General features: G+C 35.9%; 1 protein-coding gene across 2 annotated transcripts in view; it reads right to left on the reverse strand.

Moving 5' to 3' along the window:
- Positions 1-21,326, reverse strand: part of AKT3 (AKT serine/threonine kinase 3) — a 151,937-nt gene that overhangs the window by 39,632 nt on the left and 90,979 nt on the right. For both annotated transcript variants that reach the window (XM_027657331.1, XM_027657330.1), the window contains exons 6-9: positions 15,336-15,467; positions 10,979-11,044; positions 9,345-9,413; positions 2,165-2,287 (exon numbers count right to left, since the gene is read on the reverse strand). In XM_027657331.1, coding sequence (XP_027513132.1) covers positions 2,165-2,287; positions 9,345-9,413; positions 10,979-11,044; positions 15,336-15,467 — 390 coding nt within the window. The remainder of the gene's footprint in view (positions 1-2,164; positions 2,288-9,344; positions 9,414-10,978; positions 11,045-15,335; positions 15,468-21,326) is intronic.

Here is a 21,326-nt window from a genome sequence, read left to right on the forward strand (position 1 = left end):
TAATTTGGTTTTAATTTAAAAAAAATTACAGCACCTATTATAGTACAGCATTTAACAGTGTTTACTGTCATACAGGTTAAATAATTAGTTAATACTTTAATATAGTTTACAGTAGTAAATCTCAGGTCAATCAAAGTATGACCCTTCATTCTGAAGTTTTACAAATTTGGTGCATCTTCCATAGAACAAAAGGAAAATACTTTTCTAAACATTCTGAAGATGCAATTAAGCAACTCAAGGTTGCAACCATGGCTGTCATTTGGTAAGACTTCATAGGTTTCCTTTGCTCTAACATGACCTTCACTTGTCAAGATACAGTTTACTTACTATACAGTCATGAAACAGCATATATCCATAAATCCTTAAAATACCTCCATCTTCCACAACCTTTTCAATAACAGACAGAAGTAGGGATAAGCCAGCTACTGATAAAAACCAAAACTCTGAGGTAAATTCCTCTTTGTCTACTTGCAAAGGACACTTCTTAAGTGGTCAATATGTACCTCTGCATGCTTTGCACTGCTTTTTAAATACATGATTCTTGCTTTGAAATATGAAATGGCTAATATCACTTTCCAAAAAGTTTTTAATTAGCAGTACTTAAAATATAGATAGAACTGAAACAAAGGAAAACATATTCTGAACAAATTTTCTCAACAAAAAACATTTTTTTTTCAAATTATAAGGTACGTCGTGAAAATACCAATATAGAACAATCATAGCCCTGTCTTTCTAAGTCTGTATAAAGCCTGAAATATAATTCAAAGGTATAGATTTCCTGTTGAGTCTAAGTGTCATACAAAGAAAACTAAAGTAAATGACACCAGAAATAAAAGAGTAATGATATCAAATTTCTCTTTCTTTATTATTTAGAATTTAAATAAAAATTCACCTATCATTCCTTGACCAGACAATTCCATATTTTTCCAAGATGCCACAGCATTTTCTGTTAGTATGACAGATTCTGCTACAAACAGGTAACACAGTATTTTGTTTTCTGTCTGCCTCCCTGAGCAGAACTTGCCTACCACTGCCTCCTTCTCCTCGGTTCCTGTACAAAGGATTCCATGAATGAATTCCACTAGTGTGCATGTACAGTGGCAAAGCAAAATTTCCTGTACATAAAATTAAAGGTTTGACACAGAAATAAAACAGCCTTATCATGGAATTTAGAGATTCCTCCCACATAAGTTAGAAAATGTTCCTGTTGAAAACAGAAGTTATTTTCCAGAGAACATGGTCATACTGTGACACAGAGTACCTGGATCAAGAGAGTGCCAGGCAACAGAGGATAAAACAACTGTATACACAGGCAAATCTAAGACAAACCACATTCTATTAATATGAATCTTTCCCAAGATACAAAAGACAAAATAATTTTTAAATTAATGCTGAAATTCTTTTCCTATTGAAGTATTCTGAACTGTTTTAAATGTCTTCACATCACACAAAAACATACCTCTTCGCTGAGATAAACAGAATGCAGTCACATTGTCCCAATTCACTATTTCCCTCGTTTGAGGACATTGAGAATTGTATTTGAGATTTGTGTTGAAATCCAAGTTAAGTGCCTAATCTCTCAGGCACTCAGCAATAGGACAAGGGGGTACGGGCTTAAGCTCCGCCAGGGGAAATTTAAGTTGGATATCAGGAGAAAATTCTTTACAGAGAGAGTAATCAGGCATTGGAATGGGCTGCCCAGAGAGGCGGTGGATTCACCATCCCTGGAGATTTTTAAACGCAGATTGGACGTGGCACTGAGTGCCATGATCTAGTAAATGGACTGGATTTGGACCAAGGGTTGGACTCGATGATCTCAGAGGTCTTTTCCAACCCAATCGATTCTATGATTCTATGATTCTATGATTCTATAAGTAGCAGGGCAGGGGGTGGGGAGGATGAGGATCAGAAGTTTAAATCTCCTTCAAATGTTGTTATTACAGGATGCCGTTTCATTTTTTAATCATTAAAGTCAGGGAATGTACCCATCTAGAGATTACTGTATCAAACGACTTCTTCCAGCACACACAGAACTTAAAACTGAACACAGATTTTTTTTTTTCCCATTAACTCTGAATAGTGCAACCTTATAATTACTTTGTGTTTGTCCCCATAGTCTCTGCAAAAACAAAAATTTGATTACTTTTTTCCTTTCTTTTTTTACCTTGAGATCACGGTACACAATCTTCCCAGAATGCAGATAGTCCAGGGCAGAGACAATTTCTGCACCATAGAAGCGTGTGCGGTCCTCTGAGAACACCCGCTCTCTCGACAAATGGAAAAACAGCTGCAGGGTAAACAGCAGGGACAGGATTGTAATAATTACTGATTTAGTGGGGGAAATTAACACAAACATAAAACACCTCTCATCACCATATTGTGATGATAGATAGTGTACTCTCAGTGGACACTCAGCACTCTTAGACAGCAGCTGGCTTATCTTTTCCAGGTTTCCAAAGGGAGAAAGCGAGCTGTTAAATCAGCGTTTTAATCAATATACCAATCTTGTTTAAGGCATTCTGCTTGCTACTCATTTAACCTTCAGTTACCAGAGGGAAAAAAAATAGTATGCAACAGTGTCATTCTGTACTTCTCCCTCTACCACTTCCTTGAAATTTTGCTTTAAGCCACTGGAAGATACCACTAAAATACCTAGACTCTGGTTCCGCTTTATGTTTTTCAGTACTTTAGTAACCTTTCTTTGAACTGAAAAAAGTCTAGCTCTTCAACAGACTTCAACTGAACAGGTGAACAGGCGTTTTACAAAAGCAGCACATTCATACTGCTAGCAATATCGCAGTCACTAGAAAAAGGAAATAAACAACTGCTTAGAGCTTATAAAAATAAATCTATGTATTTAGTGTATTTCTTTGCTACAATGTAAATATCTTTTTGCAGGTTTTGTCTCTTCTTTAATACTTTATAAGTAACATCACAGACACTTCTTCAACTGAAGTCTTTCAGCGAAAAATACTAATCATTACATATTGCCAGTAATTTCAGTTGCAATGAAAAAGTGTGAGGTGAAGCTCTGTAAGGTTGTCAGCATCTTAATGGATAAAATATCACCCTCAGAACTTGGAGCAACATCTAAAAAAGCACAACTGGTTATTTAATCCAAATGTTCTCCAAAATGGTGAGTTTCATTTACTGTGTTAAGAAAGTTTGGGTAAGTCCTCCAGGAAAGATTAGTGAATATATTTCTGTATTCTGCTTAAAAATGGGCCATGTTACAACGATTTTGGGTTTACCACAAGAGCTAACAATCAACAAAACAGAAATACAGACAATGTTATCACTTATAAATTAGACATAGACAGTGAAATCCATAACAACAATGCAGCTTTTTTATTTTCACAGCTAAAAGGATCAAGTAGATTAGAATTCTAAAATGACAAGTTAGGTAAAAAAAAAAAAAAATCCCAAAAGCTAACCAATCAAAAAAACAATTATGTGATTAATCCATCCTTACTACCACCTACTTCATGTCTGTAGGAAATACACACTATTCATGTGGCACAGAACAGCGAAGGAATTACTGGAACTATTTTCAGCAGGTAGACTTCTGGATGTGGTACTCGGGGATATGGTTTAACAGGTGGTTATGGTGGAGCTAGGTTGATGGTTGGAGTAAATGGTCTTGTAGGTCTCTTCCAATCTTGATGATTCTGTGACTTTTCAAAATGTAACTAAAAAGTCACTGCTATGAACTAGAACTCAGCTTCTTTCCTGACAGCTGTAATTCAAAATAGGTGTATCACCTTATTCTTGACCTAAACAAACCTTTCAGTACACAAAGCCTTTTGTCAGCATATATCTGTATAAGCAGAGACTTCACAGAAAGCAGAAACTGCACTATGATTTAAAGAAAGTATTTCATTTTTGTTCATTGTATCTGTATTCCCCTTTCAATTTCTTTTCCAGTTGTCAAGGCATCCTGTAGAAAAATGGCATACCTGCATGATGAGGAGGATCATTATTTCGTAGGTATGTCTACTGCTCCTGTTGCTCATTTCCCTCTTTAAGCACAATCCCTGATGGTGACATCAGCCCTCCCTGTAGTAACTTGCTCTCTGGACAGCGCCTGCTTAACAGCCAATGCCAACACAAGACCCATCCAGACTAAGCAACTAAGTCTGACTTCATGATGCCCCTCACATATTACAAAACTGGAAAAAGAACAAACAAATTTCCCAATTTGTGTGGTCTTTTTCACATATTTTTGCAGTATTTAAATAAGAGATAGCACTAAGTAGAATTTCATCCAAACAAAGAAAAATAAAAAAATGTATGTAATTTATGCATTTATGTCTGGTTTGTGATCTCTTTCATAAATAATGGCCTAATGCCACTCATTTTTAAGAGTTTTATTTGTCAAATCAAAAAATTTATAACTTCCTGTTAGCCCTATGTTCATATCTATGCTAAAGGATTATTGCAATTTTCTCTATGAAACAGACTAATCCAGTAGTTCAGCAGCAGTCTTAGAAAATTCTAAAACCTCAGGATACTTGTCAGCAATGCAGCCGTATTAGTTTCTACTTAGTGTCCCAACTAAAACCTGAGAGTTGATAACCTGAAAAGTTAACATAGGAAAAATTTATTTTCTTTAGTGTTTATTTCCAACAAAACTATTTATTTTAACTAAAAATACTAACTTCAACATAAAATGACCAGCTAGAAAAAACTAACAACAGTTCTATGATTGCCAAAGAAACTATGAGTTCTTGAGTCAGTTTATTTTAATATATATGTGACACTACAGTCACTCTTCTTCATATTATTTTAGCATCTGAGTTGTCACCAAACCATACATCTACTTTTGAATGAAGAATGTACATTTAGATATAAAAATGCAGGTTACAAGTGCATTCACACACTCAGATATATGCTAAAAATACTAAAGCAGATTCTAAAATTATAATAGGGAGAGTAGGAGATTAACATCATTATCTTCAGCTAATTATTTAGTTGGTTCAGTATTTTGGAATAATTCTGTCACCATGTTCTATTTACAATTGTCGGGACTGGAAGATTACGTTTATTAAGTCAGAGAAGGAAAAGAAGAAAGTTGATTGAAGGTTATAAAAAAATGTTTCCAACATTTGCACTATTTATTGACTTATAGTTATTAAATATGTGCTATAAAGCAATTGGAATTGCAACAGAAATAGGTTTGGCACAAAGAAAGTCATTTTGCACATAACAGTTTTATGGCATACACGAGGGTGTGATTGTTACAGTGAAGACTGGAGCTACGAATTTCCTGGTATGCCTTTAAAAACTGAACAACAATGTTGCCATGAGGTTTTTTCCTAATGAAAAAATTTTAACAAACATCAAACATAAAAGTATATTCACCTGCAGATCCAAGTATGACAAATATATAAAAGACATAACCTTGTATCAATTGATATGTTAAACTTCTACACACGCTAGTGATTTACTTGGCATATTCTAAGTTGTATGTCTGGCTCCTACTCTTGTACTGGGTTTACTTAGCTCTGCATTTTATATTTGACTGTTGATTTTGCAAAGTACTTGCAGTGGCAGCCTTGAAATTTTGAAATTTTTTATTTTTTTTATTTTTTTTTTTATTGTTTCAGACTTCGTACTGCTTCTAGGTACATTCTATACCCAAAGAAATCCCAAATCTTCGTTCGCGAAGCCTAGCCATGATACCCAAAGAAATGTAGCACCCTTATCTTGGACTATCATAATTTTAGGCTAAGGAACATTCTCTCATTTACTTATTTTTCATTAGGTAGCTTGTACATCATCTGCCTTTTTTTTTCTAGACAGTAACAGCACTTGTTCAATTACAACAAACCATTTAGTTCTCTCCTGCCTAATGAATTGAAGTAAGAGCTGTGAAACAAAAATGCCAAGAGGAACAGAGATTCAGAATTCTCTGAGTGGAGAAACCATCTGAACAAATTTTAGAGTCTAGTTTTGTTATACACATAATTACCAATTAAGTTGGTTACAAAGTATGGAATCTGGAATTATCCTTAAAATGCAGAGAAAGGAGTTAATGAACTTATCAGTCAGCTGAACCAGTGTACTCTGCAGAGTAATGTATGTAATAGATTTCATTCCTAAATGCTTCTCAACATTTAAAACAAAATACTTGAAATAAAAAATGGGAAGCATACACTCGAAAATTATTCCCCAACAATAAAGAGCCATTTGGTCATTTCAGCTAAGCCAGATTAATGTTTTTACCCAAAATCAATTTTTGGTATCTTAAGGCTACTTTAATGTAATTTCTTCAGTAACAAAGGTATTGAGAAGTAATCACAATGGCAGAAGTATCCTCCTATAGCTCTATACTAAACATAGTTTATGATCAATAGACATTGGTAAACATTTCATCCACAGAGTCCAACAGAAAAACAAAATAAAGAAAAAATTTAGCTTTCAGTCCACAATTATTTCAAGACTGGGTCTTAAGCAGGACTTTATGATCCTTGTGGGTCCCTTCCAACTCAGCATATTCTGTGATTCTGTGAAAAAAAGTTGTCAGTATAAGGAAAACATATTTCCATCTGAATAATCCACTTGAAAAAAATCCTCTAATGTTTTTCTTTACTGTATTCATGTACATAATATGCTTTGTTTTTAAAAAAAGGAAGTTAAAAGGGAATTCTTCACTAATACTTTGTAACGCTGTAAAAAAAGCACACACACAGACCAGGAAATCTGATGCAGTTCCATTTTCATTGTAACATGTTCTCTTATTAACTGAGCCTAATTAATTTTAAGTTATATAGGTAAAGTAAGGCAAAGATAACTTTTTACTATTCTAGTGGGATATTAAATTTAAACGGATCTAGATTTTTTATATATACAGAAGATTCTTGCTTACAATTTCTTCTCCTCTAGAATGACATTTAGTGACCCCTTCCTTGACTGTTTCCTTTCTAGCTATAGCAAGAGGAACTGAAGACTCCTAGTACTGACCACACCTATCTGTACTAGGGCAGAAGCCTAAAATGTGGCATTTAGGTAAGAGTCGAGAATACCTATCAAAACTTCAAGAACTCCTTCGTTTGGAGAACTGTTTGGGTAATAGTGCTCCTAACAGATATAATCCATGAAAATTCCCAACCAACCAACTCAGTCACAGCAGTTTAACTAAAAAGAAATCTTTAACCTAAAGGAATTTTAAACAGAAACACACTTAAGGCAGTACAGCACTGGAGAGAATCAAGAGTAACCTGGTACAGCCACAGTCAATTTCCTACTGGAAGGATATAACTAAAAGATGAGTTTTCAACACCTTCAACAGTCAGAAAACATTCTAAGGAAATGAAACTTCCTTGAAACACAGGCAGAATAGTAGAGAGAAGCAACAAAAGAAAAAAGTCTGTGTATCATATAGGTTAAAATGCTGGCTAAACTTTGTGCAGCTTACTTTTAGTAGCTCTGAGTTAATAACAAGGCTATTTTTACAAATATGAAGTCCTCTGTATTTTTCTTAGCATGGACAGTGACTAAAGTCTGAAATTCACAAGAAAATTTGGTAAGATTAAAGATTCTGCTATTAGAAAAGACAGCTTGTCTAACTTACTATTCTAGATCTCTAATCAAAGAGAAGCACATAAGCAAATCAAGAGAATTTCTTCAAAGAAAACTGCCTATTCCAAAAAGCCATTATTTTCCCACCGTGGCAAAAATCTACAGTTAGTTTGCTGAATTAGGGAACCATTGGCAAAGAACATGAGTAAGACTGACTAACAGAAGCATCATACCTGGAAAAAAAGCAAACCAATCTTGGAAAAATACATTGCAATTATTCAAATCCCATAAGCAAAAGCATACTGCCACCGAGAAATTCATGATACAAGATGCTTGCAGCAGTAGGCACAAAGTTGCACCACTCAATGCAGAGAAAACATTGATCAAAATACAGTGTCAGAGTATCCTCAGTCATAAGAAAGGAGTTGAAAACATCCTCTAAGTGCTCTGCTCTGCATTCAAATAGGACAGAAAGGTACCTTTTAAAAAGATTAATAGCTAAATGTTAATAGCTGATGTTAAAAACATACATTCAGAGTGTATCCCCAGAGATTACAGAAATACAATAAGGTTTTACACAGAGAATACTATGAAGAATAACTAGTTTATAAGGCAACACTTAAAACTCATTGCAGATAGCACTGACTTAGTATTGGTGACATAAGTTCAATGTCAAATAAGCCAGCTGAATGTCCAAGAGAAGGTTGTTATCCCATTACTGCTGAGGGAGATCTTTGTGTCTGGTTCAATGCCTGTGATGTCCAGAACTGGGTTTATATGTATTGAGTCAAATAAGCCATCCTGGCATATGAGAACCCTATAGCACCATATTTAGCCATGGTTGGTAGAGGACAGGCAAGAACAAGTCAGGATGCAAATGGACCTCAGACTGACAAACTGCCAGAGCAACAAGTGCAAGACGGGCATTTTGGGGGTGTTTAGGCGTTAGGGTTACATCTGAAGACAGTTTTATTGCAGGAGAAGACATCAAAAGCATAATGCAAAACATGCTATCATGCCATAGAAATTCCTGAATGAAGAAACAGTTTTCTAATATTAGAAAAAAAAAAAAACCTAGTGGAAACACTTAGTCCTTTAATATTATCATGCAGCATATAGTAGACAAAGTAAGGAAAATCCCCTAGTTCATGTTGTAATAAGACACAATCTGAATAGCAAACAGCATCTAAAAGGTAGACAAAAGTCTTCTTAGATTGCAGTTCTCTAATTCCATTTGCTGGGTATCACTTTTGATATTTCATTCTTTAGTAAACAGCTGGAGGACAGCAACGGCTTAAAAGCTAACAACACTCTAAGAAGCTCAGTGTTGTAGTTTAATTTCCAGAGTACACAGTAAGCAAAGGGGATAGAAGTACTGAAAAATAGGAATGCTCCACTCTTTTCCAATAGATTTTTGCAATAGCTATAGCAAAGAAAGCACATATTTCATATTAGGATAAAAGTAAGACTAGTTAACACTGGTTTTGCTTGTTTACACTAGATTATGATTGTTTCATGCCAGAACGTGTTATAACATGCTTAATGAAAAAAAACAATAAGCAAGCTATTTGCAATTATTTCACTACCATGAAGTTATCTTTCACTATACAGGAGTCTAATTTTTCCAAAATAGGAAGTAGTTTTGACAGCAAAGACATAAAACATGTCAACTGGGTCTTTTAACATAAAGCAGGTCCAAAATTTTTTTAAAAACCCTTCAAATTTATCAGAAAGCAAAAAAGGCAAGAAAAATTATAACCTTTAAAGTGTAAGCCAGTGACAGTATTATCATTACAAGCACAGAACATCTTTCTTAAACTTACCTCTCCTCCATTGACATACTCCATCACAAAACACAAACGATCCTTTGTCTGGAAGGAATATTTCAAGGACTTGCAAAGAAAACAGCAAAATCAAACCAATTATCATCTTGTATTAACCCAATTTCTTGTACTTAAACTGTAACAAAATTTAATTTTATCTTTTTAAGTAGAAAATTCTGACTTTAGTGAGAACTTTCAGAGTAATTAAGTGTAATCTCCTATCTGGAATTTGAGATAAATTAACACAAAAGCTTTCAAGTCTTTCCTCACCTCTGCCATATGGCCACTGACATGAAAACATCATGCTTGTCACAATAAAATAATAAATTGTTACTAAAACAGACAGTTTTATACTACATTTCTTACTGCCATACACGGTACCAGCTATTCCCACTCATCTTATTTTATGATGCTCACTTCCACAATGCCCACCAAGAGAGAAATTATAATATTCCTTTTAATTTCTCCTAAATGAAATCTTAAAAGCGATCTTAACCTCCAGCCTGTTTTTATTTCCAAAGCAAGGACTCTCCAGTTTCACATACTATGGAATATTAAAAACACTGAGTGCCAAATTAATATATTTATTTACATATCATTTTAAAGTTGTAACAGATGTTAATTAAAATTTTTGACTTATCAATGTTGATTTCATTTTGATTGGAAAAAATGATATCATACAAAATCTACAGGTGAAGATGGCCTAAGAGAAAGGAAATTCAGTAGAACTACATGTAAGAAGCATTAAGGAGACTCACGTGACTTAAATTCTGCATTTCTCATTAAAATACTTGTTTTAGAATAACAGAAGGATAAAAAGATATAACTGCAGTTAACATCGTTGCATTATTTGATTGGAGGTAGGGCTACTCCTGAGAATCTCTTTTCCCTGGACTGAATTTCCCAGAATATTTTGGCCAAGCAATGTAAATGCAATCCTCTGCTTTCTAAAAGGTTTGTGTTTCTAAAAAGGAAAGCTTCCATGCTATACTTTGACATTTTAATACCAAAAAAAAAGATATTTCCCTGTCTTAACAATGTGCTAATCATATTTTGAAATAAATGAAAATATTTTCTAATATATTCTCATAGAAGTGGAATGAGAACTAATTCTACAGAAGAAAGTCAGTTGTAAACTTAACCATAATTTCTCATAAGTCTCAAAATTTTCATCTTCTTTTCTGTATTTTCCCTCTATTAATTATTAACCATGTGAAGACAAAGATAGCGGGGCTAGAACTTGAGCTTTGTGGCTCTATGGGCTACTTATGTTGAACAAATAGTTATTTTTATTGTTTTGCTGAGTTCTTAATTAAGTTTTCTTGGTAAAAATAAATTACACTCTGTGACATCAATAGTTTTTATTTTAAAAGTGTTCATATACAAAAATTGCACAAGTTACATTCTACGATTAAATTTGTTTTCAGTGCAGTTAAGCTTTACAAAGTTATTAGAAACATTATTTCTGAACTTTTAATTACATATCCTGATAAAGGATATCATAGGCACCAGATAGCTACTGCTTGTTTACAAATCATCATGCGAAAGACTTCAAAATTTGTTTGTAAAATACGTTCATAATGGATGTTGAAAATGACCTGCTCATGTACTTAAAACTAGTCTCCAATACCTACTGTTAAAAAAGGGTGTCTGGTGTTTTTCAATACTCTGCTTTCTGTAAGTGTATGAGCCACTTCATCCTAAGAAACAGAGAGGAGAAGAAGTAGGTCTGAGTTAAGATACAAAACTGTTATTTAATTAATTACAAGAAAAAGGTCAACACTTCAAAAAGAGAAAGTTACAGTACAGTTTTGAAAAACAAATGAACCTTCACATTTTTTGAGAAAATATATTTAAGTTTGACAAAAAAAAAATTCCACATTTTTTTTTATTTGGTTTTCTTATTTTCTTGTTTTAAAGTGAAGTCTTGATTCAGGGAAGGAAGAAATTATAATATTGTATTTGACATCTTAAAAATACAGTCATCACAACTTCACAGTTCTGGTATGAATCACCTGAACAATGAATCTATAGAGAGACTGAACCAATTTGCGAGATGCATACACATGGAGTAATTGACAGGCAATTATAAAAAACAGTCTCATTTAGCCCAGTGTTACATAGTCAGTTTTTCTGGTTTTAAACTTTCACTTGGTTTGGTGTTGGTTTTGTTTTTATCCACCCAGGCTGTCCTTAGGAGCCTGGCAGTGAGCAGTGCTCCTCTGACCAGGCTGACCTCCTTTCCTGAGGACATTCTCCTCATTCTCAGGAGGTGGGAGATGTCCACACAACCCCCAACTCATTTTCAGCCACACTTGGGGAAAGAGGCAATTTGGAGAGAGACAGTGACACTCTCCTGTCTGTGAGCCTGAAGAGAGAAGATTAAAAAAAGCCTTATACCAAAGTGAGAGAAGGAAACTAACCTGGTGCCTTCCCTTCCTGGGAAGCTCACCCGCTCCTATCCCCTACTCCCTCCACAGACTCTCCCCTCTCGCCATCCCCTTGGGTGGGCACCACGCAGGGGACAAAGGAGCCTGGGCAAGTGAGGGCAAGGCCCCAGGGGCACAGATGTGGCCACTCACACCACCAGGTCTGCAGAGAGCAGAGCTGTACAGGGCTGAGGGAATGAGGATGATGGGCAGAGGGCTTACCCTGCCCTACAACACGAACAGCTGCCTAAGACTAGGGAGAAAACGCAGCTCTTAGGGAGTTCACATTATGAATACACAGCCATTTTATGCAATTCTGCATGTAATACCTACTGTGAATCCCCTTCCCCAGGGTGCCAGGGGCCAGGCCTGAAAAGCCTGAGAGTCACTTGGCTGGTTTAGCCATTTTCTGTAGTGCTGAGCTACCACTGAGCTTTATATTACACAGAAGTAAAGACAAGCCTAGTGTGACTCAAACTTCAACTGTAATCCTGCAGAAGTAAATATATTTAGTCAGAGTACACTTTATTATTGCCACAAATAATACCAATAGAACATTATTGTACTACACATACTTATGAGATGATGCTCTGAAGATAAGGTATTATTAAACTGGAAAGTAAACACAGATGTCAGGAGTTTTAAAATAGACTTTAAAAGTTGTCAAAATAGGAAGTTAAACAACAACAGAGTTAGTGGTAATCAATTATGATGCCATTTAGCTGAATAGCAGTGCAACACTGAGTATATACACTACAACCACATACTAGGGGGAAAACAAACAAACAAAAATAACTTTAAGGAAAAAAGCAAGTTTAAAGGTTTGCTTATTTTTTTATTTTTAAACCTCTGTAGTTCACCAGATATGCAGTATAAAAAGCTGGCAATGGGCAGTTTTTCTGGCATTGCCTCAGGAGTCTGTAATACTGGTAGCAATTTCCTGGTAAGTGTAATATTAATCTGTCATGAAAATTTAGGATCAACAGATTTAGTCTGAACTGGGCAGATGCTATACAGCTGTCAGTGCACCACTTTTCTGCCTCAGTATGCTGTTAGACATTCTGTAGAGCTACTCTTTGCACAGGAAGGTAGCAATAGGAGAAGGGGGGACAGTTTTAAACTAAAAGAGGAGAGATTTAGATTAAACATTAGGAAGAAATTCTTTACTGTGGGAGTGGTGAGGCACTGGAACAGGTTGTCTAGAGAAGCTGTGGATGCCCCATCCCTGCAAGTATTCAAGGACAGGTTGGATGGGCTTTGAGCAACCTGGTATAGAGGAAGGTGCCCCTGTTCATAGGAGGGGTTTTGGAACTAGATGATCTTTTAGGTCCCTTCCAATGCAAGCCATTCTATGATTCTAGAATGTATATTACATCACATTACAGGCTGAGTTGGGACTGCAGATCTATTCGCACTGATCTCCAGAATTAAATTGATAAATTGATAAATCCTCATGGCATGATCACACGCTGACTGTGCAAGATACCTAAGTTCACACTCAAGTCTGCTTTGTTTTTAGTTTAGGAAGGAGTAGAAAAACTGATATTTTAGTGACAATAAGGAAAAAAACCTGAGCACTTCACTTCTGAAGACCTAAGTATGGTTTAAAAAAAAAAAAACCTAAAAAAGCCTATTTTTTATTCTTTCATCAGTTTCTTATCAATATAGAACCGTACTATGGAAAACTTGGGGGACTCCCTTCAAAACAAAATTCCAGTTCCGAGGAAGTAAAATTTCAAAGACTGTGGTGCTTACATTTTCTTCACAGGATGAAAGGCATCTTTCCTCACACAATCTTCTTGCTAGTCTGCAAATAGGCAGAAAAACCTGGTCTGCTTTAGGGAGTGCCAGGTTCTGCTCAATCTAGTCTACCTTTCTGTTTTCAAGTAAACAGATCAACAAACAGTTGTATCTCTGATTTCTTCAAAATCACTCTTGCTTTATACATACTTCTATGAACAAGAATTTTTGCCCATCAAAGTTATCCAATAACCAGTTTTAACCCTTCTAAAAAGTCTCTGATATTGCAGTAGCCAGAAAAGTAAATGGAAAAACCCTAAAATTCAAACATCTGTTTTGTATGTTATTGATACAAAGCAATAAGCTGAAATGTTCTGAAGGCTGGAAGGATATAAACGAGCAGCAGAAAAGGATGTCACAGGAGTCTGATCTAAGACTCCCCTGAGGACCCAGCAGGTGCCAGGGGTGAGCAGAACACTGGATAAGGATGTCAGGATGGAGACTGGGCCACAGCACGCAGCAGCCAGGGAGGCTCTCAGACCCACAGGGGAGCCCACAGAGATTGTTGCCATGTCTTAAAAGGAGGACCACTGAGATGCTCCTTCCCATGCAGAATCAAGAGAATGCAGAAGCAATACCCTCTTTTCTTCCTGTATGTCCTGATTATGAAGAAGGACACTCTCTGTTCCTGTTAGTCCAAGCCATATACATGCTGACTACCCTGCCAGCGCACACAACACAGCTGCTAAGGGCACACAGAACTCACAGGTCAGTCTCTTCACTGCTGAAGACATAAGTTTAAGTCTCTCCGCCTAAAACAGGGCTGGTTTTAATGAAACTCAAGGAAATATAACTGTCTGAGGCTTCTACTCCTCTATCAAATTTAATCAAAACTGATCAACACATTCAAAAGTTACTAGAAAGTGAGTGACAGACAAATGAACATAGAGACAGACTGCAAAACTCTTGTAAGCTCTGTTTTCATAGGTCAATGGGAAAACTAGAAAAATATGAAGGATCTTTTAAAATATAATGTATGTAAAACACAGTAGTTCCCATTCACATCCAGTTTTTATGGATACTGATATTGTTAGCCTCAAGAATTCAAATATCCCAGTCAGATCCACATCCCTCAAAACCTCCTCACTTAACAAATGGGATTATTTTTAATTGTGTCTCATGTGGATAAATGCATGTAGGTTTCTTGCTTTCAACTTGTTCTGCACAAGTGGGATTCAAAACTTCAGAATTGCTAGAAACAAAGCTCAGAGCAGATGATCTAAGTTTAAACTTAAGTGATATTATGAGCAAGCACAAGGGCTAGCAACACTTAACAAGTTTAAGTGACTGGACAATGCCAGTTTAAACCACTTCTTCAGACATCAACTTCAGACTTTCCTTACATTTCGAAAACTGAAAAACCGGAATCGTTAATCCCATACATAGCAATCTTATATAACATGGCAGGAACAAAGCATAGGCCCATTAAATTAAATGATTTTATCTGAATAAACCTGCAATTGACTTAGAAAAAAAGTATCTAACGTACCCTACAATTCACTTTTTCTTGTTTAAAATTGGATTGCACTATCTCCTTGCCCAGTGAACTCTCTCAGTGTTTTAGCACACTCTGATTATAAAATACTGGAAAAAGGCATGTAAAATGGGTACACATATTTTTTTTGTATTATTGTTTTCTGAAAATACAAGCATACTTCCATCAAACTAAGTTACCATCAAAAATCAAATACACCTTATGTATTAAATATTGATTATTCCATTCCTTAAAATGACCCAATATTAAAACTATAACCTTCCTTACCTTTGCAATAATGACTTCTTTTTTCAAAATCTTCATAGCATAGTATTTGCCACTAGCCTTCTCTCGGACCAGGATAACTTTGCCAAACGTGCCTTTGCCCAGTAGTTTTAAATAGTCAAAATCATTCATTGTCTATAAGGAGCAAAGAACAAGGATTAGCAAGATTTATGCTATCCAGTTCCAACATATAACCAAATGCTGTTCTCAATACAATAAGAACAGTTTACAAAAATAGGTCCACTTCTATTAAGTTCATAATCACAGATTTGTTTGGGTTGAAAAAGACCTTTAAGATCATCAAATCCTACTGTTAACGCAGCACTACCACTAAACCATGTACTTAAGTGCCATATCTTGCCGTGTCTTCTAAATACCTCCAGGGAAGGTGACTCCACCACTTTCCAGGGTAGCATGTTTCAATGCTTGACAACTCTTTCAGTGAAGAAATTTTTCCTAATATCCAATCTAAACATCCCCTGGAGCAACTTGCGGCCGTTTTATCTCATCCTATCACTTCTTACTTGGGAGAAGAGATCGACCCCTCCTGGCTACGACCTCCTTTCAGGTAGTTGTAGAGAGCAATAAGGTCCTCTTTGAGACTCTTTTTCTCCAGGCTAAACAATCCCAGTTCCCTCAGCTGCCTCTCATAAGACTTTGCTCTAGACACTTTACCAGCTCCATTGCCCCTCTCTGGACACACTACAGCATGTATCAGACCACTGAACATCTCCCCTTAGATTATGGGCGATTCATTCTTACAGCTCAGGGAGCTGCGTACCCAGAGAACACTGGTCTTGCTATTGAAGACTGAGGCAAAGAAGGCAACTAACTGTTGTCATTAAACCACCAGGATAAATTGTTCAATAGTATTATTATAGTTCTCTAAAGTCAAGTACCACACAGTATACTACACACACTTATTTTTACAAAGCACACACAAAACGAAGTCTCAACCTATTCCAGCATTTCGTGAATTTTCCACATCTAAGAAGGTTCATTAGCTCCTGTATTATCAGGGACACACAAACACACAAACAAATCAGCAGGTTTTGCATAACACCAAACATTGCACTGATGGCTTTTTTGAAGCATACACAATCCCCACTGAAATATTATACCCATAAGATTCAACAATAGCCACTAGAGGTAGACTTTTTAAAATTTTTGTACAGGTTACATTATGTACATTATATAATAATGCAAATAATGTAAATGGTATTTACATTAATCAATCTGGCTCTGAAAAGGAAGAGATGGTAAATTTTCATCTTTCATGTGACTCTATTATTGCAGTAGTTTTCCAGGCTAAATAAACATAGTACATTCAAGAGCTGGTTCCACCAACAGACAATTTGAGTCTAGTAGGTTTACTGACTCAGCGGGAGTGTCACACATGGTAAGAATATGACCAGATGGTCTCAGATCCCAAAGTAGTTTAGTCACTTTCATGAGCCCAAAGTTTGAGTCAATACTCAGTTGTACAAATTCATTTCACAGCCAGTTCAGAAGTATCAACTCTTTGGTCCATGCCTTAGATGCAAAGATGAGGAAGTAGAGAAAAAACAGCACAATACTGAGAATGTAGTGACTGCAAAAAGTTGCCTTGTGCCAGCAGGATTTCTTTGGCCAATCACTGGGTTCCACTGTGTGTTTCTACAGCACATCTTTCAGTGTGCTGTGTTAATGGCTTGGTTGCAGCACCACAAAACCATCGAGTTTTGTGGTGCTGCAACCCAGGAACATTGAGAAAAGCAGTTAAAAATTCTGAAAAACAATACTCACCTATTCTTGTTAAAGTACTGTCTTGAAGTATCAAGAACCTTCCTTCCTTTGTGAATAATATACCTCAAAACATTTGTAAAGAGTAATTATACTCCAAGTCCCAGTTTTGCTAAGTTAAATATACTTAATCTTGTTATATATGAGAAAAAGATCATGCCTTATCTTTCATCTTCTTAGTGTCTCATTCTATCAGTAGCTGTGGTCTCAGGTTGCTTTGCTGAATACTGTTGTTTCAGATAAACTTCTACTTGTATTTTCCACAATGGAAAATAGTAGTTTCCTCATCTCTACCAGAAATACTTCTACCAGTGCCAACAAATCTCGTACAAATTGCAAGTGTAGAGGTATTGGGCAGATCCCTAGAGTGCAATCACAAATAGTGGCAGTAAAATACAGTTGCTTGTGAGAAAGAATAAAGGGCAAAATTTCCTTCTAAAATTATTTATTCCTTTAAGCTCAAGTGTATGATGCTATTACTGTGGATCTGAATTTGCTGTAGACAAACTGTGAAAACGATTTATGCAGTTTTTCACTCAGAGTCAGTTTGCAATCTGCTCCCATAAGAGGTAAAACTGAAGTTCCATGAACCACATTAATGCTGTAATTCCTTAGCTTTTAAGTGTTCAACCTGCAAATTCAAAGTTGCAAAAGGTCTTCAACATACTATTTAACACCTGGATAGCTGGGTATTTCAAAGGTTTATTAAGGAGAAGATGCTTTCCATATATCAAGTTCCTGGCTATATCAACAGGAATTAAATTTTTTTCCCATGTAATGGTTGATTGGTAGCTTCTAACCAAAGTAACCTTGATGCTCACACATAAACATACTTAGAAATTTTGCAGTGACAGATCTTATTTTGCTGCCAAAACTACCTCACATCAGGAAGAACAAAATTGCATTTATCTCTGCAAGAAATATGGGTAACAGAGACTCAGTATCATTCTTACCTAAAGCAAACTCACTTTACACAAGTTAAACTTTATTACCATAGGCAAATCCTTAAATGGTCAACTTTTCCTAAAAGTAGTAAAATGTGTGATAACTCCTGACTCATGGCGTAGTATGTGAATCTGTGACCCACTTGTACTTAATCAACTAAAGGTAAGACTTCTCAACTATCACATTCAGTACTTTGGAAAGTCAGGTTATCTATTCGATGGTTCTATGACAACCATCAAGCAGAAAACAACTGCTTGCCTTTGAGCAAAAGCAGTGAAAATTGACAAAAATCCATGAAAAATCCAAAACACTTTCAAAACACAATTCAGGCAGAAGATGAGTAATCCAGGGCAGAATCCTCCATATCTTCACTCACAAGTGACTGTGTTCCCTGACAAAGAATGGCTGACAGCTTTATTGATAAAGAATACTGAGGTAGTGAGTGTTACAACTTATCACTTCTAACAGTCACAAATTTATGGGATCACAAGCACCTTCAAAGGAGTAACTTTTTCCTACACTTCTGATCTTCTCTAAGAGGCTAGACTTAAGAGAGGGACCATCAGAGTCTGAATAAAAACAGCTCAGAAAAGCTGCCCTTTGCCCATACAAAGGAGGAGGATCTTGGCTCAAATGATCACTCACATGGATTTGATGCTAGGGGCACCAAGTCAGTCAAAGACTCATTCATCCAAAATTTGCTTACATAACATTCAGCAAAGCAGTCAGGAATCTAGATGCAAGCTCAGTGAAAATAAGTTTCAAATATCTGTGTATTTATAAGAGAAAAGTAATAGGTTTGCAAGATTTTGAGCCATGGCTTAACAGCATGTTATGGCGATAGCGTTAGTTCTAAGAATAAAGTCTTCTGATGCTCTCGTTCTTTAGCAGCTTAGCAGAAGGCTTAGAGATGATATGCAGTGCAGGGTAACTCAAGAAGTCTACCAAAGAATACAAGACCTTGGGAGATAAAAACACAGATGCCATAGCTAAGGGTGTACTGAAAACTGGTGGAAAAATGTAAATACTTCCTAAACTTGAGAGATGCTGCTAAGCAAGTTTGGAGACTCCCATAAAATTGGACTCTTTCTTCTTCATGTTTTTCCCTAGTTTTTCATTCCTACCCTACTCCAAGTTCTGAATCTTTTTCCTCATTATATAACCTTTAGGTTCCCTCTGAAAAATCTATTCTTTATTCATCCCGTATCCTGCAAATCAAATTTGTAAACAACAACCAAAAAAAAAGCAATGACGCTAACAGGAGACTACGTTAACCAAAGAAATGTGTGATGTTCAGCCTTCTGTAAAGGTTATTTACTCCCCTACAGGAGTATCTGGTCACCATCTGAACAGACCATCTCCTGTGGGTGATTTGTTCAAAAGAATACACCCTAATACAGGTGTTGAAAGTTCCTACCAAGGAACTAATTTCTTTTTTTTAAATTCCTGATGTGCACAATGATTATACCACTCAGAGTTAGCAGTTCCAGTGCTATTCCAGTGCAATTTTAGTGAAGTTATTGCTGTAAAACTTAAATGGCACATTGACACCATTTTAAAAAAAAAATTGAAAAAAAAAAAAAGGTGCTTTTGGTTCTTCCAGCTAATCTAACCAGGGACATAGCTGTCATGTCTGTTCAAATCAAGTTCCCTGTCTTAAACACTGTTTTCTTTTCGCTACCTTTTTAGAGAAGAACAGGTCCAACTCCTCTCTGTCTTGTTTCTTAATCTGATTATGCTCTTCTACTCATATGTATACCATCTGGTGCATGCACAAGCAAAATTCACTGGGCTTAGATGTAAAATCAGGTGACAAAATAAGCTTTTGTCAAGAAAGGACACATTGTGCAAAAATCTCTGAAAGGAAAGAAATTCAATACCAAAAAAAGGCAATAAAAATGCACAAAGTCATTATAACTGAAGTGATTCTGATTATATTAATGCCTATAAAAGCTTAAACGACAGCTTTCAGAAACATTTCTACAAAACAGAAACAGTTCTAAAAAGATATTTTTCAGAATTTCAATTAACAGAGGCAGTGACAACTCTGCATCATAATGGTCACCTATTATTTTTTATTCCAATAACTTCTGAGCACCTTTCACTAAAGTCTTCTGACAGTGGGATCTGCAGTGAGATTTGGAGTTTTGGTTCCAGTTTTTTAATTTTGTTTTTCGAAATTCTTTTATTGTATTTCTTTTTATCATTATTATTAATATTATTATATTGCTCTATTATTAGATGTTAAATATCATCATTTTTCATTTCACCTTTGTTTTGTTGAGTTTGCTTTTGGCTTGTTGCCAAAGCCATTAAATATACTGTAGCACTGTACATGCACTGTCCCAGCATATTATTTCAGCATTTCTTAAAGCACAAGCAGCAAGACAGAAACAAAATCGATCCTCCTCCTCCTTCTGTTCCCACAACCCATTTTGTCATATTGGAAAACGCACTGCACTGTGTACGAGGAAAGCAAATTCCAGATAAACTACTTGTATCAGACAGCGTTAATTTTGATACCCTGAAAATGCTATACAGTAGTTTTGTATTCCACTAAAAGAATACACAGGCTTGGAACAGTGCTTAGATCTTTACGAGAGCAAATCCAAATCCCTTCCACATAATCGCACTGCCTCTCACAAGGCTGACACGTCTTAAATGCTGCCTCTGTCTTGCTGTCAACTTATCAACTTTTACCCTGAAGCACAATCATTAAATATCCATGCCACAAGGCTAAAAGTTGAGTGTCGGCCTGACAATATATGATCAGAGTATTGTTACAGCTGTATATAATTGGTTTTTACCTTTTTCTATAGTAGATAAAGGTTCGAAAACTGCATACAATGAAACCGCATGAAAGAACTCTGTTTTCACTGCAAACTCAAGTTTTCAAAAGTCGGGACATGATAGAACTAAAATTACCTTTGACACCTTCGTTGTATTCATAAAGGGTATAGTTTGCAGCACCTGATTTTTCTATGATTCTTGCTTCATATAGTGCAACCAAAAAAATATGTTCTATGAGTAAAGACACATTCATGATTTCTTTTAACTGTTCATTATTCAAAGGCATTCAATTATGTGAGTTATAAGACTATTTTGCTCTGTCAGCAGACTTCCACTTAGTTTTCTCCAGGTTTCACTTTATCTAGAAAGACTTAAGCCTGTCCTATAGAAACTGGTTATTATTTTTCATGCAATTGCAATGTGTTTCTTGAGTCATGTCAACTCTGTACAGTAAATGAGAGGCATCCATTTGAATGA

The sequence above is a fragment of the Corapipo altera genome, unplaced genomic scaffold (genome assembly GCF_003945725.1).
Source record: "Corapipo altera isolate COAL_440 unplaced genomic scaffold, ASM394572v1 2c, whole genome shotgun sequence".
Taxonomy (NCBI): domain Eukaryota; kingdom Metazoa; phylum Chordata; class Aves; order Passeriformes; family Pipridae; genus Corapipo; species Corapipo altera.